The following is a 25,360-nucleotide window of genomic DNA, read 5'->3' on the forward strand; positions in this document are numbered from 1 at the left end:
AGGAGAAAATACCACTGTACACAAGCAAGATTTTTGAGGAGGGTTTGCCCATTCCTCCCAGCCCACCTTCAAGTGAAAACCTGGTCACACCTCCTTCCTTTAGCCCCTCTACCCCTTGTAAGATGTCACAAAGATCATCTCTGCGTTCCAGTCAGTTTTCAAATAGTCACCAGCATCCAATCCCACACATTTGCCCATCTTTCACTTTTCTGTTTCCACTCTCTCTCTTTTTTACTACAAGGGTTTTCTCTCTTGTTCCTTAGGATTTGACACATTTTTAGGTTAAAAAAGAGAGAGAGGGAGAGGGCCAAATAGGTCCCGAAAGGTGAAGAGACTCTCTGCGGTTACCAAGCTCTGGAGTTTTATGGGAAGGAGCATGTGTGCGCGAATGTCGAGAGCGAGACACTAGCTGGCCTGGTGACCAGGAGCCCGCCCCCATCCCTCCCCGCCCCCTCCGGCGCTCACACTCAGGAAGCAGCTGGCTGCGGGCCGGCCCTCGCGGCCGCACACACTCCTCGCTGGGCAGCCTCCCTCCCGCCCTCTTCCCCCTTCCCCTCTCCCCGCAGCCGCGTCCCTACTGCGCCGCCCGGGCAGCCCAGAGCGCGGCGCGCAAGGGCACGGGAGCCAGGGGCCGCGCACCTCGGGGCCGCGGCGGGCCCGGGTCCAGGCTCGCACCGGCGCTCTCCAGCCGGGACCCAGCTCAAACAGCCAGCATCCCGAGCCCGGCCCCTCCACGCATCCCCCAGGCCCGGAGCGAGGATGAGCACTCAGGGCCAGGCACCAGGTCGCTACTCAACTTTGTAAAGACATGATTGGAGTGTGTCTGTGTGTAGCGGGGACAGCGAGCTGATGCCGAGAGTCGGCCCGCTGCCCTGCCTCCTCCTTCCCGGGCCGCCGCCGCCGCAGCCGCGCGCGCACACACACGGCCATCGGGTCGCGTTTCCGCGCTCCGGCCCCGGGCTTGGATGCGAGTTTTCCTTTCAGAAGGAGGCAGAGCCTGCACGGGGTGCCGAGGGGCTGACCCCCACCCACGGGTCGCCAGTGCTGTCACGCGCGGTCTGGCTGGGAGAAGGGACTCGCGCGCCTAGCTTTGTTGTGGAAATCCGGTTACCTGGTAAGTGGATGCCATAGGAACTTTGTTCGGCAGGCGAGAGACGAGCGAGAAGGCGCTAGAGACTGTGGGGGCGGTCAGTCTCAAGAGATGCAAACTCGGGATTAGAAATAGTTTGTGCACGCGGGGTTAGTGGTGTTCGCGCGGCTTTGAGGACACGGGTACCCCAACTCCCTAGACTCACAGGGCTTCTAGAGACATAGGCACACCTTACCGAGGCTGATGGCAATACTCAGCCGTCGACTGCCTGTCAGTTGCCTAAGAGCGCCAAGTATAGACGGAAAGGAAACCTACAAGGTGTTGAAGTTTAGTTTATGAGGGAGAGACTCTGCCTTTTAAAAGAAAATACAGTTCCCAGAGGGCTACGCAGTCAGGGCCAGTTACAGAGCGCTCCAGCACGGTGCGCGCCATCCCTCGGGGTCCTACTTGAGGGAAACTTTGGCAAAGTGGGGAGTGATGGGGTGGCCTGAGGTCTTTGGCAGTAGTCTTTCCGGCTTCCACGTGTTTGTGGAGCGCCACGAAGGCTGTTTTCCACTTTTGTGTTTCATCCTAGTTGGTGTCCCCATTGTTCAGGGAGGTGCTCGTGTTGGGGGACACAGCTGCTAGTCCAGAGTGGTGCAGCGACCCGAGGCCGCCAAGTTTTCAACTGTAACTTCTCATGCCACGAAACGCAGACACATTCAGACACTAACACTCTCCGCTGGGTTCGGCACCTCGCGTGTACATTTTTATGGGTCGGGACAAAATGTCACCACTGTTTGGTTAATGTCTCAGTCTCGGGGACTTTGTCCAGCTTCGAGACTCTGGTCCCTATAAATGACCCTGTGTCTATTTTGAAGTCTACCGGGACTATTTTCTGGAAAGCGTGAGTGAGCTGTTGGCAATCCTAGACACACACCTTGCCCCAAGCGACAGTTCCAAGTTACTCACTAGAGCTGACAAGTCACCCAGGGGACGAGGAACTCACCCAAGTGTCTGAAAACCTTGGCCCGGTCGGATTTGTCATCCTATGGATGATTCAAATAGGTACCTGGAAGGAGACACTTAGTGGGAAAGGGTTCTGGCTCCACGATGTCACGGCCTTGGACCTGGTAGTGTGTTTGGGAGGCGACAGCAAAACGACACCTCGGGGTAGGGGGCTCGCACCAAGGTCCGGACGCGGGCGGGGTTCTGGGCAGTGTGCACCCTAGTGTGGTTCTCGGGTCTCTGGCCCGCTGTGCGCGGATCCCCTCGGTTTGTCCTGGTTTCCTCCTAATTGGAGGCTGGCGGCGGCCTTTCTGCCCCCGACTTACTCAGTACCGGGTTGCACAACAGGAAGCCGGCACGAGTTTGTTTTGTTTTGTTGCATTCGCTCGCTCGCCGGCTGGCTGACACGCCGCGGGTAAGGGGCGGGGGCAGAGCGGGGGCGGCCGGGTGCGCTAGCACCACTAGGGGCCCTGGCGCCTGCACCTCCGGACCCGCCCCTCGCTTACCTCCTGGGAGTCCAGGGGCCAGGACCTAAGACCCTGCGGGGGGGGGGGCAAGGTGTGTGTGTGTATCTGTGTGTGTGTGTGTCTGTGTGTGTGTGTCTGTGTTGGGGATGGGTGTTAGAGACTCCAGGAGGGCTCTCTACTCACTGTTGCCAGACATATATCTGGGCCCTGCACCCCACCAGGACTCCAGGTTCCTCTGCCCTGAGTACCTCTTCCTGGCTTGGTTTCCTTGACACCAGCTTGGGCAGATGGCAGAGAGGATAGGAGGATAGGGGGTCACTTCCGGAGTCCTAGGGAGCAGTGTCCACTGGGACTCCAGCAGTTACAACCATTTCACCTAGAGAGGACACCTTCTCAATCCTGCAGAATCCTTCTAGGATGTCAATCTGTCAATACCTCTTGAGAATTGGGGTTGATGATCCCAGGTCATCCTAGAGTTCACAAGGAAAGAGAAGTTATACCCCTCCCCCCCAGTGGACCAGTCTCTTTGGGTTGTGGGACCTGAAGTCCCCAGAGGGAACTATTAAAGTCCTAGGGGTCCTTGGGAAATCAAGACCCAGAGACTCAAGGGGTTTTGCCTAGGAACCCCTGCCAAACTTAAGCATCCAGGAAAAGCAGTGAAGTTTCTCAGTTGAGAGCAAGCCCTTCTTGGCCTGAAGGTGAACTCAAGACTAATGCAAAGCCTCTTCTGCCTGCTCTGAAGCTTTGATGAGTCATGATTTCTGCCTTGGATGGTTGCCAGGCTGTTCCCTAAATGTTTTCTTGCCCACTGGGCTTCACTTTTTAGACTAAACTAGGAACTTTTTAAATTGTAAAGATGGACCTGTGTTAGTTTAAATCTTCCTCCCCCTTTTCTCTCTCGTTTCCAGTGAGGTTACACAAAGCAGGTGCAACCTGCAAAAGTTTGCAGGAAAACCATGAAGGTTGTGCCTGGAAAGGTTGATGCGATCTAAAGAGAGAACTCGTGTGTGTGTGTGTGTGTGTGTGTGTGTGTGTGTGTGTGTGTGTGTGTGTGTTCCCCTTTACTTTTGCAACAAGTGCTGCTGACATTTAATGATAATGACTACTAGCATTTGCTACAGTTTTCATGAAGACTAGCTCCAACCCTGCTCCTCCTTGAATTGAAGGAGGCATTGTTCCCATTCTTATTGGTACTCTGTTCATTTCTTTTCTTCCATTCTGGGAGGACTCAACCTTCTTGAGAGTGGGTTAGTTACTTCTGTGTGCTCTAGGATGGTCCCCTCTCCCCTTGAGGTCAGTCTGGGCAGAGTGGCCGTCATGTCCTACATTCTACCAGGGTTTTCGTTGGTTCTACCAGTGAGTATACCAAAGTTCCCAGTCATATTAGCTGAGGTTGGATAACTGGGGTTGGTTGGTTTGCTTTAGAGAAAGCAGTCCTAATTCCAAATGGGAAGTAACTCTCTTGTTGGATGCACTCCAGAGTCTACCTAGTGTGGAATTTTTACCTGGCCAAAGAAGAATAGGGAGGGTTAAGTAAATGGAACCCGTGTTTTGTAACAGCTTTGCCTTGATTTATGTGACAGAGGTGGTTTTTCCACAGTTTAAGAAGACAGGTCAGTGTCCACCTAACCTTCTTCCTAGTAGGTCCTAGGATATCCTGTCTACATTGTCGTTTCGGGCCATAGTTGCTGATCACTGGAGTTGGAATGTTAGTGTTTAATTCTCCCAGATTGTAGGAGTTACTTCGAAGGAGCGGATCCAGGAAGAAGTATCAGAACACACTCTTATCCTTGGAGAAGTCATTTCCTGTGTTTCTGCAATTATTTTTCTATAGAGGAAGTTCTATTATAAATAAGGTATCAATACAGGATTAACGCTTTCATGTTTGGCTAGTTCACAAATTCAGTCAGGACCGAAGAAAAACGTCACACAAGTAGTCTTTGCAATAAAAATATGATGGCATCCTTATTTAAGAAGAAAGAGACAAAAAGGAAAGACTTTCACATGACATTAGGAATGAGCCAAATTTTTATAAAAGATTGTTCCACGTTTTCCTAATTACCCACTTACTTTAGGCAGAGTTGATACAAAAGCCAACATTTTTATTAATGTAAAACAAAATGTCCACATGGAAGATCACATCTGTTAGTTTCAGAAACAGGACACACCCAACAAATGAACATTCAAGGAGCATCTCTCACAAGTCCGTTCAGTGACTGCCTCCCTCTCAGTTTGTGGGTTGCAACCCTATTTTGTGGGTCCCATATCAGATATCCTGCTTATCAGATATTTGCATTGTGGCTCATGACAGTAGCAAAATTACAGTTATGAAGCAGCATCTAAATAATTATATGGTTGGGGGTCACCACAACATGAGGAACTGTATTAAAGGATTGCAGCATTAGGAAGGTTGAGAGCCACTGCTTTAAGGTCACACTGCACTCACTTCTAACACTTGTGTGAGTTTTACTGAACAAGTATCATATGCAATTGGAATAGTTTTAGCTTTGTATCATCGGCATGCAACTTTATAGTAGTTTTTTGTTTTCCTTTAAAGGAGGCAAGAACAGTTTGGCTTAGATAAAGTAGTTGTGTGAGCATTACTTAAAGTGTCAGAACTAATGAGGAATACAAGTAAGATAGATCATATCCATACCTGTCTGGTATCTTGTGAGAAACACAACCAATGTGACTCCAGGTGAGCAGGAGAAATGCTGAAGAGTATGCATTGGTAGCCCCGGTACGGGGGCCAACACTCCACAGCAAACAATTCAGTTCTAGTACTGAACTGACTGTGAAAATTGTCCAGCAGAGTGCCAAGATTGAGTCTGCTCAGAGGATGGGATAGGATTTCTATATTACTTCTTCCTACCTAGAGAAAGGAAAAGAAATGAGAATGGATAGACTAGAAAGCATATAGATGTAATTAAATTGGATTCACAGGTCACAGGAGCATGGGACTCATTATTGCATTGTCACATGTCACTCCTATATTTATTCAGATAATAAGAAGATAAGGGTAGACTATAATTATATATCTCACTTTTACTTTCTGCATAATATGAAGAGTAAAAATACAGTAAATATATACATGTGTAAATTAGTATTGAGATAGATGTATGATAAGTTAGGCTTGAAAAGGACTGATATGTAAATAGAGTATATGACAATCTCTAAATGCAAGGTATAAGCTAGACATAAGCACAAAACTCAATGAAATGAGAATTTAGGCAGGGAAATGAAGCATAGGCAAATAGCCACAATGTACTGCAGAATAGTAGGAATGTGAAACGGAAAATGTGTGTGGAGTAAAACAGTTAATATTGGTTGGGTTCTTAAGGTCCTTGGCTCTGTACTAAGACTGGGACATGCATTTTCTCATATGTTACTCTGTAACGTCATAAGCAGTGCACAATACGGTGGAGTGCATTCCTGGGGTTGACACCTGAGGTTGTCCTCTGTTTCCCACATGTGTGTGCACATGCACCGTTCCACATTGAGCCGTGTACATGCAAACTTGCATACACATACACACTCCATACACAAACTGAGAAAGGAAGAGGCCTGGGAAGCTCTGGAGGTAGGTTTCAAGGCCGTGTGCTAGAGCAACAGTCCAGTCATTTTCTGTCTTGGGAACAAAATCGGGATTTGTCTGCAAGGCTTGAAACCTCAGAGATGCCACATAGCTGAGCACATACTTGAGATGAAGAAAGTATGGGGTCATTCTTGTTTGCTGTGATCTCTAGGCCAAGAACATGAAAGGCTGCACGTTCCTTCAGGGGCAGCAGGCCTTACGGAACTATAGATGAGCAGATAGGCTCTCTAGCACAAGATCTGACCTTGTCCCAGGCTCCTTGATAGAGTGACCAGTTTCTCTGAAAATCAGTGGTTTTTTACAGTTCCAGAGCCAGAGCTTCCAAGTTTCTTTTCTAAGCCTGCCGAATACTGTACCAGAAAGCCAACCAGAGGCCAGGGCTGAGTCGGACTTTTGCTGTTTTTGTGTGTGAAGAAATAGATTAATGTTTTCCCAACCTTTTCAGCATGACCAATAGGCTCCACTCCTGTCTGTTACTTGGCTGAGTCATTCATGAAGGTTTAAACAAGATTTTAATAAATATGTTGTCATGTTGGGTAAAGGCCTAGTCATTGTTGTGGACATTCATACTTCTTCCCTGATGTCAGGGAACAGAATTAACTTGTATAAAACTTCTGTCTACCAGTGACTAAAAATACTTAACAGTGGGTACTTTTAAGCCGTAACTGGGGTGAAGGAGAGAAATCCACTCAGTCCACGTGTGACAGAGATTCTTTAGCAAGCTTGATTCTTTGGTCTAGATAATTAGCTTTGCTTATAGAATCTTCTATAGGTAGCTTTTCCCTTGCCCTTTTGAGAAAATTGTGGTTTTAGCCTTAAAAACAGCCATTCCTGTAGACTGAGTGGTAGGTTATACAAACCGAATGACAACCCTCTTTCCATTCCGGCATAGTTCGCTTCCCCTGTACCTCTTTGTGTGAGGATGGATTTTCATATTTTCTTTACAAAGAACGTTCTCCAGACAGTTTCCAATGCTTCTCTGTTTTTCGAAGAAGAGGGGCTTGTGTCTCAAATGATGGCCATGTGGGACTCAGTCCCAGCAGTGCAGGTAATTAATTCAGGGGTGATGTCACAGGGGAAACGTTCATTTTTTCCATTTCAGATTCTTCATCTCAGGATCTGATGGTTAACTCATATTAAGAACACATTTAAACCGCAGTGTTAAAAATTGAGTTGTGTTAATATACATACATACATACATACATACATACATTCATATTCCGTATCTTGGTTTTTCTGTCAGGGAATGGCTTGATTCTTGGGGTGGATACCTACACTCTGCAGCCAGGAAGATCTAAAAAAATTAATAACTATTATTACTATTTATTTATAGATATGGGTATTTGTCTGCATGTGTGTCTGTTCACCACATGCATGCATGATGTGTGGAAGGAAAGATGGGGTGCTCGGTCTCCCTCCCTCCCTCCCTCCCTCCCTCCCTCCCTCCCTTCCTTCCTTTCTTTCAGGTGCTAGGAAGAGAACCCCAGTCCTCTGCAGAGCAACCAGTGCTCTTTTATGGTTTTTCAAGATGGGTTTCTCGGTGTAACTTTGGAGCCTGCTCCTAGAACTTGCTCTGTAGCCCAGGCTGTCCTAGAACTCAGAGATCTGCCTACCTCTGCCTCCTGAGTGCTGGGATCAAAGGTGTGTGCCACCATCGCTCCCGCACAACCAATGCTCTAAACCTTTGCCCAGTCTCTTCAGAGCCCATTGCCAATCATTCTGATGCTAATGCTATTGGTTGTTCAGCTGTTACTTAGCACAAATGATCAATTGCTCTCTATTGAGAGGTGATAGATGGTAGTGGTTGAAATGTAGCTTTATATTGTTTGACCTTAAAAAAAAAAATAAACCTGAGGCAGAGTCGGGAGGATCTCGGGAGTATCTCTGAATTCAAGGCCAACCTTGTCTACAAGGGGAATTCCAGGACAGCCAGAACTACATGGAGAAACCCCGCCTCCAAAAACAAAACAAGCAAACAGAAAACCAAACAAAAACCTAAAATGTCAAGCTTTCAGATCTTTTCTTCATTTTACATTATTTTGTTACTTCTTTTATTTCTTTTAAATTCGGCTGTACAACAGCTGCTGTTTGTGGGTGTTTGGGTCATCAAAGAGTCCAAATGGTTTTCTAACACTAGGTTTTATTTCATTTTATCCTGACTCACCATAAAACACAATGTTTATCTTATCCAAAACACACTATGTGCACATAGATATGTACACCTGCAAAGAAATGAGCTGGAACAGTTCTTGACTGTTACTCTTGATGTACTCTGATAGCTTTAAATATATTGCAGTCTGTTCTATTTGTTTTATATTAAAAAAAAAAAAGAAAACAAAAACCTACTTTCCCTATTGAGTAACTGATACCATAGGCCTTCAGGGTATTGCTGCCCAGTTTGCAAAACACTGCTTTAGAGTGAGTAATTTGGGAACCGTAGGCCTGGAAACTCAGCATATTCCCACCAGTGCTGTTCCGAGGCATGGCCAGTCCACGACTGCCTGGCCGGACATCCCTGTTTGTGCTGAAATGCTTTGGTTGCAAGCTCATTCCGATTTCTTGTGGTGATTATTATTTTTTTGGACTGAGTGAACATTCTTTGTAGGGCCACAGCTTTCTATAGTTATTGATGAATTAGTGACTGAGGCAAAGTAATGAGACACTTCTCAGTAATTCTTGCTAAAAGCAGTGGCGCTGAGTAAGGTAGGAGACTGTGAGAGTCTTGAAGATGCGCTCAGGGGTGGAAGATGCATTCTGGGAGTGGGGGAGGTGTTACAAAGCTCCAGTGGTGTTCTCCAGCACAGTCTCTCTGAAGATTCATTTTACCAGCTGTCTGGTCTGTAGTCCTTGTCAGTGTCATCACAGCTACTGCCTGGGTCTTCAGAGAGTCGCTTTTGACTTTTAGACTGACCAACCAGGAGGCCTCCTGGAGTAGACGGCCACTCCTCCATCTCCTCTTCTTCCCCTCTTTGGCCTTAGACATGCTCACTACCCACACCGTGCACTTCATAGCTGCAGACTTTAAAATGCTCTGTCAGATATTTTCTTCCATATCCTTAAGAAAATGTATCCTCATTTTAGAGAAAATTTATAAATATAAAATTTAGAGTAGTTATAATGTTGATCATGAATTAGCTTGGAGTTTGGCTCCACAGATAACATCGAAGTCATGCATTCTGTTGCGGGCTCCAGTGTCTTTTCTAAGTGCTCTCCAGAAGACTTGGGTGGAATGCCTGCTGGGAACACTCAGTTGTCTTATTAATTAGTGATAAAGTGAGGTCTCTGATTTCATCTTACCATTGAGTGTAGTGTTCAACGTCAGTACATACTAATGTTTATAATAAATGTGGTAATGTTCTTACCATCTTCATTAGGCCTTGAGAAGACTTGAGTGAAGAGATCTCTAAGCTTCTTGAATTTTCGCTCTGCTCCTCAAATGCGAGTTTCTATTTATGAAACTTCTGTGACTTTGTTGGTTTCAGTGCATACAGTTAGGAACCCACACAGACAATCAACTATGTCCTTCTGTGGATCTATCCATCATAATAGAGGACCTTCCAGTTTGGGTCTAGAGAAATGATACTGTTCACATCCGATATATTTCCTCCATAATATCCTCTCCCGCTTCATGGGCTCATGTTTGCACTTTCCTCTTGTTGAAATTGCAGACAAGAATCACTCTGATTTATTGGTGACATCTAATATAGCTGTGTTTATATTGTTGCCAATAAAATGACTTACATGATTGGTTTTTGTTTATACAGTCTTTACTGAGGAGTCAGTCGCCTGTGTTAGAACAAGGTACATTCTGCTTATTAAAATGAACTCTTGGGGTATAAGAACACCCAGCTCTATCTGTCCTTGATTAAACTGCCAGATCTCTGCTTCACTCTGTAGCCGTGCACAAGAATACCTTGCATTGTCCATCAATAGGTTTCGTTTCTATATTCTTCTGGCTAAAAAAAAGCCGTAACAGGAGAAGCCCAGGAGAGTAGCATGGACCTATTAAACGATGAAGGCAGTGAAGTTGAAATGTCGGAGCTTAATGAAATTATACAATCATTAACCCACAAGGGGAAAAAGACAAATAGTAACATCTCATAGATGGTTTACACACACATGCACACACACACTGTAAATGAGTGCGCACATTTACTTATATGCGTATATTTAAATATGATTATGTTCAGGATCACTTTGTTTCCTGACCATTATTTGTGCTTCATTAACAGGATTTTTTTCTTTCTTTTTTGGGGGGGGAGGGAGAGGGGTTCAGGGTAAGAAATGCTCTCAGCATAAGGCATGGAAAATATAACAAAGGCTAAATGTATCTAAGGAAATGAAATGATGTATGAAAATTAATAATTAACTGGCTCATCAGATGAATTATGACTCTAGATGAGTCTATTAATGGTATTTACTAGGAAAGGGCCTTTGGCTGTAAATAGGCATTATGGAGCTTGTTTCTGGAATTTTCTTGAATACATGCATTAACATTGCTTTCCTTTGTTTAATATGTCTTAATACACAAGGAGCCCTGGGAAGAAAAAGGTGGAGTCATGGTTTTATATTTTGATCAAAGTCAATGCTTTCCTGGAAAACGATTGGCATTATTAAATTGTTTTCTACCTTAGTTTCCTTAGGGGTTCAGTCATTTCCTCTCTCACACGAATTATGGGAGTGTGTTTTAAGAGTTTGAACATGGTCAAAAGGAAAGATTTAGTAACTCATTAGTAGAGTGAGTGAACATTTTCACTGTGAGATCCAGTGGGGCATAAAAATCTAAATATGGCAAGATGTCACATATGAAAAACTTGAAATATATATTTCTGGATGCTCTTTACCTTTTCCTTTAAAATTCCTTTTTCTTTTTCTTTTTCTTTTCTTTTTTCTTTTGTTGGTAGTCTTGAGGAGACAGAGGAGAAGCTTGTGAAAATTTTTAAATGAAAAGAGGGGGCTGGAGAGAGAGCTCAGTGGTTAGAAGCTATAGCTGCTCTTGTAGAGGACCTAGGTTCAGTTCCCAGCATCCACGTGGCAGCTCACAACTGCCTGTACCTCCAGTTTCAGGGGTTCTGGCATCCTCTTTTGGGCTCTTTGGGTACAGGTCAGGCATATGGTGCAAATACAACGCTAATACATATAAAATATAAGTAAATGCATCTTTGTTAAAAAAGAAGGACTTTCGGTGAAATTTTCCTCATCAGCTTTAGGAGATGAGTAGGTGTGGTTTTTATTTTCTTATCAGAATATAAATTTAGTGCTGTATTCCATTGTTCTTGGTTAGTGCTGTCTTTGACCATGGTGTTAGGGGAGGCCTGGCCCCCCCAACATTGCTTTAATTGGCCTGCTAATGAACACCACTGTTTTTACTTCTGTGTCTACACAGTCCCTCTAGCTTTAATTGATAGGGAAATAGATTCTACATAATAATTTGTCACTATAGTACATGAGTGTTTTAAAAATAATATTCCAAATCTAAAGTATTAGGAAAAACAATGTCAAGAGTCCTAGTGACTGTATTTGTCTTTTGTGGAGAACCGAGTCCAGGGAGCTTGTGACGAGGTCTTTCCTCCTTGTCTTCTTCAGAGCATCTCAATGAACATGAGTTTTTCCTAGAGTTAAGTGGTTTATTCCTACTTTACTACCCTGTGGGCTTGAAATGATGTTGTGATCAATGGCTTTAGCTCAGAAGTATATAAAATATACTGTGAGTAAACTAAATTGATTTCTAGATATGAGTACCTAATGCTCAAAAGATTGTTGACATAATTTATTTGAAAACTTTAATTTTAGCCATATTTCCCTATATAGTTTCTTTTTCATCTTACATTTTTTTCCCCATGAAGTTTCTAGCCTCCCTTCCTCCCTCCCTCCCTCCCTCCCTCCCTCCCTCCCTCCCTCTGTCCTTCCCTCCCTCCCTCCCTTCTTTGTTTTTATATCTCATGGGTGGTTTTGCTTAACTTAATGCTGTTCACCTGTTTTCTTTCTTTTTCTTTTTTTTTTTTTTTCATTTTTCTGGCTGCTTTTTCCTCAGTTATAAAATTTAAGTACATTTCGGTTTTTCTTTAAACCCGTTTCAATCAGGAGTGCAATTTATAAAAAAGTAAAGCAAAATAAATAATTCATATACAACATATTGTTATATTGTTATGAGTGTGTTATTCTTGGTTCCTCACATTCCTTCTTGCAAGTCTTTTTTTTTTTTTTTTTTTTGAGACAGGGTTTCTCTGTAGCTTTGTAGCCTGTCCTGGAACTCACTCTGCCTCCCAAGTGCTGGGATTAAGGGCATGTGCCACCACCACCCAGCTTCCTTCTTATAGGCCTTAATGACCAAGCCTAATGCTGGAATACTTAGAGATGTGTTTTTGGTACAGAGTTTGATAAGAACTATTTGTATATGATGCTGGTGCAAGAATTACTTTTTTAAAAAAATAAAAACGAAACAGAAATGAGCACAGTCAAGAAATCTAGTCATTTTGGACCGTTGTTCATTAAAAAAAAAACAAAAAAACTTGCCAATATGGCATATTTATTTGCCTCCCCCCTTTTGGTGGTTACTGAATAAATGCTTTCTTTAAAAGTTCAGAGTGCCCAGAAGCCACTATTTTATGAATGAGTGAAGAATGGGTAATGATTTTGATTCTTGCTCAAGATCAGCCAATCAGTGGATGAAGGGAGTGGTTGGTGGTGCAGTGTAGTTCGGTGAGCACACAACAGATGTACTCCTAACAGGCAGTGTGTGGGGAGTTTTCCATAGTGAAGGAACAGGCTCAGGACCAGTTTGGTAGCAAGCTCTGTTCTTACTGTTTCGTAAGGGAATTCAGTCATGCAGGTTTGGATACCTTGGACTTGTCTTTCCGTGGGACCTGCAGTGGCGGGGGGGGGGGGGTACGAGTGGCAGTGGTATGACAGAGGGAGTGGCTCTTCCGATTGGCAAAGCCAATGTCATCAAAGGATGCGATTCTTGGCAAAGCAGAGTGACAAATTTCACATTTGAATCACATACGAAGTGCCTCAACGTAGGCACTCCTGGAAATTTTATGGAAAGAGCAGTGAACGTTTAAGTATTTTTTTCTGTTTCCTAAAATGGTGAAAGAAAACAATATTCCTGAGTAGCCTTCCCATGATGCTTGGTTCAGTCATTTCTTTTTGTATCTTTTGGATTTGAGTTGAAAATGTTCGTTCAATACCTCAAGTGGATCATAGAGGGGAAAAGTCCTGAGACTTATCCTATTGAGGACATATGGATATTATTGACTTGTTCTCAGTCTTCATTTCCTGTGTTTGTTCAGCCATAGCTGCTTCCTATGACTATCTTGTCTCTATAAAAGACACATAGTAGCTGTTTCAGACATATTCAGTAGAGGCAACATGGTGTCACTTGGTCATCTACTTGGATCTACTCTGGAGTTGAGTTGTTCGGGGTGGGGGAGCCTTCCTTTGTGATTTAGACCTAGGGAGTGTTGATGTCATCACATACAAGTAGAGGGACACTCTGTGGACACACTCATTTGTACTTTTTTTCTGCTCCCTAACACAATGGTATATACAGTAATACTGAATACAGTAGGCTTTCTGGGAACACACTGGCACCCCACATTTAAGAGTTCCTTTTCTCCTGTGCTTTCAGGAGGTATTGTTTATAGTTCTCTCCTTTCTGAGACAACCTGCCCCCCCCACACACACACCTGCCTTGCTTTTCTAACTGCATAACTCAGGATCAATATGGATCTAAGGTCTTGATGCTGCTGTTAAGTATTTAAATATGAGGATTTATGAAAACTAAAATCCCCATGCCTAGAGTTCTCATCTGCAAACCTGGGTACTATGAAATATTCCTCTTAGAATGAACATCATGTTGGCCTTGTATTTGCTGACTGGAAACTTCAGAAGTTTAGTCTCCCAGCTCCCAGAGGCCAGTGTTCTGGGTTTCTAAAGACAGGAAAATGAAGTGTATGGACAGATCCTCTGGGAATAGAGGAAGTTTCCCTAGCAAGCAGTCCCCAGTGGACTGGTGGTAGTTGCCAAGAGCACCATATTGAGAAGGGCACAGTAGCAAACAGAACAATGCAGTGACCCATATAATCCAAGCCTCCCATGAATGCAGAAGTAAAGTCCTTGCCAAAGAGCTATGTTTTAATGGCCGTGTTCTATTTAAGAGGAGAGTTTGTCAACTGTGTTTCTTTTTGTCCTGATATAAATGCTGTACAAGTTGAAAATTTGCTATATCTTATTTTCAGTTTTACCTTTCCCAACGCCTGTATTTGTTTTTGTTTTTACACAGACTTATCACCTATCCCATGGATAAGTTACTTGACTTGCCTTGAATGAATCAGTAGTGCTGTTGGATAGGGACCATCTTGGCCTCAGGGCTTTCAGAATGAATGGAAGGTCATGTGGCATGAGTCTGCATCGGACATCAAGAACCCCGCAGGGGCCTGGGTTGCTCACTGGTCAACACATTCCTCCTATCAGAGCCCACTCAGGCACTACAGGCCCCTCATCCTATGCCAGCATACCCAGCCCTGCTATTGGAAGTCTCGCTAACAGCCTCCACCTGAAGATGTCCTCGGGAGCGGGGATGGCTCCTCAGAGCAACATGGCTGTGAGCCCCCTCCATCTGCCTGCCCTGAGCCCCAGGAGACAGTTACTCACCAATGGGAAGCCTCAATTTCAGGCCACTCAGGCCAGTGGCCTGACAGCAGCCTCACTTGCTGTAAAGCACAAACAGCAAGAATTTGGAGAGCACTTTTCTTCAAATCCCGAGAAAGGTAGGATTGTAATTTTGGCATCTTTTAAAAATGGGAATGTTTTATCTCCCTCCCTCCATGTCTGTTCACTTCCAGAGACTTCTGTAGAAAATATATAATTCAGCATCACAGTCAAAGTTGAAGGTCTCATGCTTGGTAAGGGGTTGGGTGTGTACTTTGTGTTTGTGTGGATAAGTGCTAGGGATAGTGTGTGGCATCCTGGAAGGTAAAGCAGGGAGGTCAGCTTAAAAAGGGAATAGTGAGGAAGGCGATGGCAAGAGGCCAGGAGCAGGGTGATGACGTCTGTGTTCTGCATGCATGTGGTTCTGCCACGGCTTTTGGGGGGTGGTGGGGTGGATTCTACAGGCTGTGGAGGACAGGCCTGAACCAGAACCAGTGCTGGTGTTAGAACTATTAAAAGATAAGCTGTGCTTGGGAGGAAAGGATTAAAAGGGAGACATTGTAATAACCAGTAAAATGAGGAGTAAGTAAATATAAATAAGAAAATTAAGAGAGAAATCAGCAGAGGGAATCAAGCTGGAATAATGCATAACCCATTCCCCTTTATACTGGGGATTGAAACAATGGCTTCACAGCGGCAAGCTAGGCAACTGTTCTACTGATGAGCCCTGTCCCCAACAAGAATAATAAATATGTATTTAAAAATTGAGAGGGGCTAGAAAACTTGGTTAATTTGAAACACAGAATGTGCTTTTAACTCAGTAGTGATTGGGTTACCTTATATTTAAAATTAAAAGGTAGTTATTGAGGACTGATAATGTAGTTGAATGACACTTTCTCCAGCAGCTGGTGTAGACTTAATGAATTTATGTTGCAGATGGCATTTGTGTTTAGGTTAGAGCTTTTTATGTAAGATAGCACTGTGTGTATTCCTTAGGGATTTTATCATTTAGTATTAAATGTTTATATTAAAAGTTTTTGTCCTGCTCAGTAGAGTTAGTAGCAGGCTTCTGAACAGCTGCTTATCCAGCTAATCAAGGTGAGTAATGATAAATTTTTGGTTGTGAGTCTAGCTTTTAACGGCTGAGCCATCTCTCCAGGCTGGTGAATAATGATTTATAACAGACACGTAGCCAAAGACTTGTTTGCCTTGGTGTCTGTACATTTTGGTGCTTTTTGGCACAATGAAGAGATTAACAAAACAAAACAGATTAGGCAGTAGTGGCTCATGCCTTTAATCCCAGCACTTGGGAGGCAGAGGTTGGTGGATCTCTGTGAGTTTGAGGCCAGCCTGGTCTGTAAGCTACACAGAGAAACCCTGACTTGAAAAATTGAAAAAACAAAACAAGAAAAACAAACAAACAAACAAACAACCCATAACAGTAAACATACATGTAGCTTTTGTATTTCTTATTATCTTTTTCCTTGTTTATTTACCTTTAGTCTAGTTTCTGTTTAGAGTTGTTTGCTCTCCTAGAGGTACTCATGTCTAAGTTCAGGTACAGTTTCCCTGGAGGCCCTTTCCCTAATAGTCTGTCACGTTAGGCCAAGTGCTCACGGGATCAAGTGCTGCTTCTTCCTATCAAATCCCTCTGATAGGTTTTGGAGGGAATCCAAACTCAATCCCCCCCCTCTACCCCCCCCCCCCCCGTGCTTGCAGAGCAAGCGCTTTACGAACTGAGCCATCTCTCTAGCTCCATCTGGCAGCTTTTGAAAGGGTTCCATGGCCTCATGATAGGGGGATCTAGGAGGACAGTAGGATATCTTAAGCACACATTTGGAAAGTGAGGTGCTAGCCTTGTAACTTAGCTGCATGTATGAGGGAGTGTGAGTATGTTCATGCACGAACTAGTTTGGCATGTATGCACATGAGGGAGCTTTCTAGCATTTGTTTTGGGTGGGGAGAAAAACACAACCCAAGCCTGGAGGGATGAAGAGATGGGGGGGGGGTTGTTCTGATTACTGCCTGGCTCCAAGTGGCTTTCAGGTGTAGAGTTCTAGAAGAGCTGATGCTGGGCCACAGTAAATGGAATGTAACATACGAAGAGTCGTGAGTGACTCACCAAGAAGTGGAGATGTGTGAGGCTGCTTTGACCTTGGGACAGCATGTAACTCAGAGAATACCAGTGGAAGCTCCCAGGAAAAGAGCTTGAGCATGTTTATGAGAGAGGGAGGGAGGGAGGAAGGGAGAGAGGGAGGAAGGAAGGGAGGGAAAGGGAAATCACAGAAAGAGTCTTATTATAAGGAATTTGCTAATAATGAGATTGTGGTGGCCCAGGAGAGTGGGTGATTTAATTCCAGCTGGAGCTGAGGGCCTGAGAACTAGAAGAGCCAATGATAGAGTTCATGTCCAAAGGCCAGCAGGCTCCAGACTCAGGAAGAGCCAGTATTTCAGTGTGAGTCCAAAGGCAAGAAGAAGAAGAAGAAACCAATGCTCCAGTCCAAAAGCAACCAGGCAGGAAAGGGTTACCCATCATGTAGGGAAAGGGTCAACCTTTTGTTCTGATTAGACCTTGGGATCCATGGGATGACCGGATGTAGTCTATCTTCACCAAGGAGGGAAATCCCCTTCCTCAGTCTGATGATGTAAAGTTAATCTCATCCAGAAACACCCCATCAAGAACACCAAGAATAATGTCTCACCAAACATTTTAGCACCGTGGAGCTCAGGTAGAGTCACACAAAGTTATCCAAAGTAGGGCCTCATTGCTTTGGGGCAGTGTGTAGTTCATGCAGTAAGAAGAGACTTTCTCTGAGTTCCTGGAGTGATTGCACCAGCTCTTGTGAATGTGTTCAGGGAATTTAAGTTTTTGGGTGTTACAAGGGAACACTAGTGGGAGGTGTGGATTAGACACTGTTATTTCTCTTGATTAAGGATTATATTCCACTACTCTGGAAACACGGATAACAGTGGCTTCAGCAACCTGTGGTGTGGATTCCAAATGGTACCCCGAGGTCACCGGGGTACTAAAGTGAACTGAAAGAGTCCTAGGACACTTTACATTTTGAGGGAATTGGAGAGATAGATGCACAGCATTCTTTGGCCACCAGGTAAACTTCTTAGCGCTAACTGAGGGGAAAACTTTCCTTAGTCAATTTCATTACAGTCTCTTTGGCGATCTTTGTGAAGCTACAGTGTCAGGACAGGCAAGCACTTTTTCTTCCTGTTCGTGAAAGCGTTCTCATCGTAGCCAGAAAGATAAGCAAGTGTCCATCAGGAGATGAGTGTGTGGGCGTAATGTGGTAGTGCAGGTATTCTCCACAAGAAGGATATTCTGGCACATTCTATAGTGCACAAATTGTGCTAAGTGAAGTATATCAACTTCAAAAGCATATGCGTTTTATGAGTCCTCTCCTCTAAGGACTTGGAATGGTTAAGTTTATAGAGACAGTGGTGGTTGCTAAGAGCTTGGGCAACAAGATTGAGAAGCTAGTAATCAGTTGGTTCAGAAATTTGGTTTGAGGTGAGAAACTTTTGGAGTTTGGTGGCTAGCCTACTTTTTAATTTTTAAAGTTATTTAATTATTTAACATTTGGGGTTTTCTTTGAGAGAGTCTCAAAAGACTGACCTGGCACTCACTTTGTAGCCTGGGCTGGCCTTGAACTTTCGTGAGGCAATTACCCCTTGTCTCGGCCTTCTATTGCCAAGATTACAGGCGTGAGTCACCACACTGGGCTATTTTACTACACTTTTAGGCAATAGATATGAACAGGCAGGGAGTGTGGTGAAATCTGCCTTATTGTAAGGTCTGGGAAGTGGTTAGGGTGTCCCTCCTGCCTATTGAACCAAACAGGTATACTATTTTTCTTTTAACTTATGAATATTACTTTTTCAAGCAGCTAATAAGTTGCTAGTACATAAATACTGTTAAGTGTTAACACCCAACTCCGTAATAAATGTGGCTGTTAGATGTTTCTGTGGGCCTGAGGGGAACCATAAAAACATAGAGACACTCAGCTGGCCACGTCTCCCAGTGCCCAGGGCCTGTCATGAGGCCGTTTTTCTTACAGGCCAGGGTTGGCTGTGTAGCTCTGCACTGCCAGGCCTGGGACGGTGCAGGGTTCCTCTTGGCTGCACAGTGGCCGCCTCAGTCCAGCTCTGACCAGAGTCTGCCTTCTGAGAAGAGGGAGGAGGAAGGGTAAAAGGCAGACAGAGGAAAGGATAATTTCCCTCAGTTTTGTACTTTTTAAATAGCTTCCTGGGAGCCCCATCCAGTAATCGCCACCTATATTAGCCAGTCACTTAATTAAACTACTTCTTAATAAGAAAGTTCATTGTTTGTTTGGTCTTGGTGTTCTGTCCTTTTTTTTTTTTTTAACATTATTTTGTATTGTGTTCTATTATAACTAAATAACTAGTTAATTTTTTTATTTTTGAGACATGGTTTCATTATGTAGCCTTGGATAGCTTGGAACTTGGTATGTGGGCTAGACAGGCCTTGAACTTAGTAATCCTCCTGCCTCAGCATACCAAAGTGCTGAGTTTACAGACATGTGCCACTATACCTAGATTAGTTTGACTTTTCAGCATTTTGCCACATTTATCTTTTTCAAGTACTTTGAACCACTTGAAAATAAGTGACAGACACTGTGGTGATACATTATTTATGATTTATGAAAGCTTGCCCAAAAATTCAGAAAGCAAAGTCAGTCTCCAGCTATAGAGATCAGGCAGTTGTGGCACACACCTTTAATTCCAGGACTCAGGAGATAAAAGGCAGATAGAACTCTCTGAGTTCAAAGCCACCCAGGGCTTTACGATATTGAACCAGTCTAAAAGAGTAACAGAACTCACACCTTTAATTCCAGAACCAGAGAGATATAAAAGATAGGAGCAGGGTCTTCAGTAGTCAGTCTCAGAATTCTCCAGCCATGTTGGGGATAGCATTGCAGCAGTCTGGAATTGCAGTCTGAGGTTTGGTGGAGCCAGGATTGTCTTTCAGTCTGATCTTCGACTTGAAGCTTGAACCCCAGTATCTGTCTGTGGGTCTTTTATTTATTTATTTATTTTTTTAGTGCAACAAGATACTTTGACATTCCACCTTTAAATTGACATTCTTCATGTACATACATAAATACATGTTCATCATAACCGAGGAAGTTAACTCAGACAGCAGTATCATTTACATATAATTATATTTTATTACCCATTCCATAATCAAATTAATTTTGCATTATTTTATATTTTATTCATGAATTATTTTCTTTCTCCACTCACTAACCAAGTGCCCTTTCTAACTGGCTTTTAATTTAGACAGCTTTAGTCAGGTTCGAGTGTATTATATACGGCTATCACAGCACTTCAGGTCCCTTTTGTAGTCCTCTAATACCTCCTACCCCCACCCCCCATGACGCATCTCCCCTTTTTTGTCGGATTCAGGTTAGCTGTCTCATTGCTCAGGCCAGTTTGGCTGACCATTTCTTCACAATCTCATCCAGGTTAGAATCTCCTGAGCTCACTGCAGATGCCCTGGCTGAAGTGGTGAGCCCTAGGTTCAGAAAGAGAGGCCCTGTCTCAGAAATAAGGTGTTAAAGGGTTAGCAGAAGATGTCCAGTGTTAACCACACGCACATGCACAAGTGTACACCTCCCCCCAAATTAAAAGGCAGGATATGGAATAGGCAATTGGTGTGTGATCCACAGCATCACACCAGGTAAACCTTAAGTGCTCTTTGTCCTAGTATTTACCTGGTGAACATGACATTGTCCACAGATCGCTGCATTGCAGGCATGTTTCTTGTCCAAGTTCGCGGATAATGTCACACTCATTAGCCTCTCTCTCATAGCTAACTCACCCTCTGGTCGGTATCTGAGTCAGATTCTCTTTGCTGAGTGTGATGGTGGTTTCCTGATTTTGTCAGACCCTGTGTGGTTATTAGCTGGTATTCTCCTTTCAGCTATCCAATGACCAAATCCTTGCTAGATGGGGACATAAGAGGGGAAGGACTTGTTTAACTCACAGCTCAAGGGACTTCTGTCTATCATAGTGACGCTTGACAATGGAAGCAGCTTGGTCACTCCCGTAGGAGTGTATGTCTGCTTGCCCAGTAGCCACACCAGGAGGCAGAGGTTCTGACCAGAGCTTGGAGCTGGGTATAACCTGCAGTCTTTGCCCTTTGTGCTAGGTGTCGGCCAGCTTGGCAGTATGTCCTGATTTCTATTACCTACCCAAAGAATGCCCCTAACTGGGGCAAATGTGCAGATACACAGCCTTTGGGGGGGCGGGGAATAGTTTTGGATTCAGGCCACAGCAGCTGTCAAGAGGAGCTTCTCATCTCTTTAGTCGTGGGGATTCTTTCACAAAACAGGTCTTTGTGACTCATTTACTGTCAAAATTCTTTCTGATGCTCACATTAACCCAAATACAGCCAGAGGAACCCTCTTGAAGTCAGTTCCTGTGTCCTTTAACCATGTTCCCATTAAATACTTCCTGTTTTCGCCTGACTTGTACTTCCCTGCCCTGGACCTGAAATCACCCACTTTCACCCAAATTGCAAGTCTCTTGTTTGGAGAGCTGTGTGAAAGGACATCCTTACTGCCTCTCGGATGCCATCACTTCCAAGCCCTGCCCACCGTTAGAGTTAGGGAATGCGATGGAAAATAAACTGCTTTTAAAACACATCACTGTGTTCTTTGCTGAAGGTCAGAGAGAGCCTGGGTCATAGGCATCAGCGTCTTCTCTATTCTGCCCTACAATAAGGGGAGGGGCTACTCTCACTTAACATTTCTGAAGTAGTAGAAGTTACTTTTTAAGTTCATTGCTTACACCATGTCAGTTTCTAATGTGTGCAGGGGAGCAATCAATCCTCTGCTGTCTGCCCCTCAGGGGCAGCATGGGAAGGGTGCATGGTGTGCAGGGCAACTTGCTGGCCTGGCTAGGGCTTGTGGAAGTGGAGTCCCACTTAATGTTGCACCAGTGAGAACATTTCCTTGCTTCCTGGTCCATCAGAATTCACTGTAATTAGACTTGTAGAAACTCATTTTTCAAGGCATTTGGGAAATCAGTTTTATGATCTCCACGTTAAGTACATTTGACATGACTATTTAAATATTTAAGACATTTCTGCTTGTGTAGTACCCTGAGGACTGTATAATTGGGAAGATTTTCATTATAAAGGGTTTTATTTTACCTCAGGCCCTCTGACATTTCTTGTTGGGCTTGGCTGTCCTTGGAGACAAAAGGAGTTAGTTATTCATTAGCATTTGTGGGTTATTCATTATTGTTGGTGGGAGAAAAACAGAATAATATCAACAAAGGGCACCAAACTAATTGGGATTTTCAAACTCTTTGGTGTCACTTAAGACCGGTGTCTCTTGTAAAGACGGGGTTCAGGAAAGATAGTGTATTGTGTGCACCTGGCAGCGCTAGCCCTTAAAGTACATAAAATAACACATCCAGATTTATTTATTTATTTATTTATTTATTTATTTATTTATTTATGTTTTTAAATGCTTGCAGGCTGTTTTCTTTGGTCAGAGCCTGGAGTTCAGATTAAGGATTGATTCCTGGGTGGGTTAGTTAGCTTCATGTTTTCCTGCTGCTCCATCATGAAGTTTACAAGATTGCCACTGATTTAAAATGTTACTTCTCTTTAGTATTCCTCCACTTCATTTTGCAAAACAACAGACAACAACAACAACACACTGTTTACCCCCAGGGCTGAGGGGTGAAATGTAGCCACGCTAGAAACAGACATCAGGGAGTAGCAATATGAGGGCCTCCTATTTGGAAAAAAATACAGTTAAAAAGAGCAAAACACTTGGCTCCTTTTTTTTTTCACTTCTGCTTTTTAATCATTTATATTTCCTTGTGCTTTCAATGTGGCTTCCTGTAGAATTAGAGCAAATAAAGTTAATATTCCATAAAAGCCTCCAAAAATAACCAAATCGACCAGAGACTAAAGGCATTATTCCAGTTGAGGTGGCCAGAGTTTGCATTTCGTCTGGCCAGCCGGGCAGGTGAAGCACAATGTTTACTTTTGTTTACTCCCTGGGCTACACAGGGGATACTTTGTGTGATTTATTGATGCTGGGTGTAAATCAAATTGATGATGAATTTCCAAGTATTACTGGATGGCAGGTACGAGTTGTTCCAGTTCAGAAAAGTGCTTTGTCAGATTTGTAGCATTCCACATTTAAAAGAATACAGTGTATCCCATGAATAACCTTCCCCAGTGCAGTGCTATAGGACAACAAACTAAAACCGAAGGGGAGTCAGTCACCTTCAGCACTTTTAAAGGCTGTTTGCTATCAGAATTTATATGGGGTTTTCCTCTCTTAATATATAGTAGAGAACTAGGCAAGGTCTAGAAAGAAAGAAGCAGTTAGCTCCGGAGGAGGACCTGATGTATGCCCGACTTTGGTAGACTTTGAGACCCAGCACGGCCAATGTGTTAGGGCAGATGTTAGCTTCCATTTAGAAGTGTGCAGTGTACTGCCAGGGAGCCACACCTGAATTCATTCATCAAGGGAGAAGAGTCAGAACCGATATTGCACCCACGCCTGGCTTCCTCCAGGACATGCGCCTCTGGTGTGTTTAGGAACTCCATGAGCTTAGGGAAACACTGATGGGGGCATTTTTTTTCCTAGGGGAAGAGAGATTAATAGATCATGCTCTGAGGGCCACACATCCAATAACATTTGAGCAATAGAAATCAGTCTTTTTGTTTGTTTTTGAGACAGAGTTTCTCTGTATTGCTTTGGAGCCTGTCCTGGATGGTGCTCTGTAGACCAGGCTGGCCTCAAACTCACAGAGATCCACTTACTTCTGCCTCCCTAGTGCTGGGATTAAAGGTGTGAGCCACCCATGCCTGGTGGGGAAAATCTTGATGGGGAAAAAAATCAACACAAAATTGGGTGGATGGGTATTAGAAGTGGATCTGGGAAGAGTTGGGAGGAGGGAGGGATGGTATGAACAAAACACACTGTAGGGAATTAAAGATAAGTGCTTTTTAGACATTCATCAAGAACCCTTAGCATGCTGATTGCCAGGTCCTGTAGTACACGGTCAGCAACGCTCTTGCATCTGTTTCATACCCTTACTACTTCCCATGATTCTCAAGCAAAATTAAAAGTATTATATACTTACTACTCATAACAAAAAAATCTTAACTAAAATATAAGGAAACTATAAAAGCAATACAGCTTACGAGAAAGATAGTATCAATATGAAAGTGCTCCAGTATAGCTAAACTTAAAATTGAAAGAAGTCATGAGACAAGCTAAAAGTATAATTAGTTGAATTTCTTCTGATCCACTTAGGAATCTATTGACTCACATTTCAACAATATGGAATGAAATGATGGCATATTTCTGTAAAAATGATGACGAGTCCTCCCATGATTGGCATTTTGACTCTAGATAATTTAGCATAAATAACAGTCATGAAAAAAAAATGGACTAAAGATCCAGATGCAGACCAGACTGGGAGGGGGGTAGGTTTTGTTGTATGATTGTGTAGACTGTACATTGTGTGTGTGTGTGTATGTGTGTGTGTGTTGTGCGTGTTGCAGTGCATCATTGACAGCTTGCTAAGGGGCCACCTCATGTCTTAGGTGGAAGGATTCAAAGTAGACATCAAGAAGGCATCCCCTTGACTGACACAAAGTGGCTTGTTGACCATGCTTTACATCCCCTTGACTGACACAAAGATGCTTGTTGACCATGCTTTACATCCCCTTGAGTGACACAAAGATGCTTGTTGATCATGCTTTATGTGAAGGTCCTGAGTTGGCCTCTATCAAATTTAGTAGAAATGGGTGATTTTGTGTAGTGCGGGAAAGCTTGGAGTAAATGCTGGGGTGTTCCTGGGACTCTGAGGAGAACCTCACTGTAGTTATTTTAGTCTAGACAATTTAACACTAGGTGTTTCTAGAACAGTTGAATGTCTGCAGAAGCACAGTAGACCCTTGAGATTGGTGCGGAGACTGGAATGGTGGGAAGCACTGACACCCTTGGGTGCAAGTTACCAGAATCCAGAGTCTTCATACTGAGGCCCAGCTGGTCATGGTGCGTAGTGATAGATCCACCCAGCCGCACCTGTGGCCCTGACCGCGCTCGTTTGGGCGTGGTCACAGGTGCATACGTGAGCCTTGATATTTGGTCTGGGGTCCGGGACAGGCTTGCTCTTTCTTGCTTCTGATTGGGTCACAAAGGGCAGCCGATGTGGATTCTCGGAGCAGGGACTTGCGGCAGCCATCGGCACTTCGTGTAAGGGATTTCTCCCGGAATAAAATTATATTAATCCATATTTGAGCCTGTCCCGTGAATCTTGTGCCATACACCAGTTATCTACTTCAAGGGTGCTTCTGAGAACTCGAAAGCATCACCTATCCAGTGACTCTTCTAAAATCAAAATAGTAATTTATGGGGCACCTGTTACCTGTGAGTATCAATGCCAGTCTTAGAATATCCTATATGGTTGTTAAATCGGGGCCTCCTCCTTCTGGTTTTTAAAATGACTGGTCTAGGTTGGTCAGTGAACCACACATTATGGAGTTTGTCTAGAAAA

The 25,360-nt window shown here is 43.8% G+C and overlaps 1 protein-coding gene across 2 annotated transcripts in view; it reads left to right on the plus strand.

Annotated features, from left to right (window-relative positions):
* Positions 1–513: 513 nt before the first annotated feature.
* The window catches only part of Glis3 (GLIS family zinc finger 3), a 421,425-nt gene continuing 396,578 nt past the window's right edge, over positions 514–25,360 (plus strand). The window contains exons 1-2 of one of the 2 annotated variants that reach the window (XM_051199799.1): positions 514–1,114; positions 14,424–14,910. In XM_051199799.1, coding sequence (XP_051055756.1) covers positions 14,520–14,910 — 391 coding nt within the window. In that variant the 5' untranslated portion in view covers positions 514–1,114; positions 14,424–14,519. Of the gene's footprint in view, positions 1,115–14,423; positions 14,911–25,360 lie in introns of those variants that run through there. The other variant, XM_051199800.1, reaches the window with a different exon arrangement.

This window comes from Phodopus roborovskii, unplaced genomic scaffold (genome assembly GCF_943737965.1).
Source record: "Phodopus roborovskii unplaced genomic scaffold, PHOROB, whole genome shotgun sequence".
Taxonomy (NCBI): domain Eukaryota; kingdom Metazoa; phylum Chordata; class Mammalia; order Rodentia; family Cricetidae; genus Phodopus; species Phodopus roborovskii.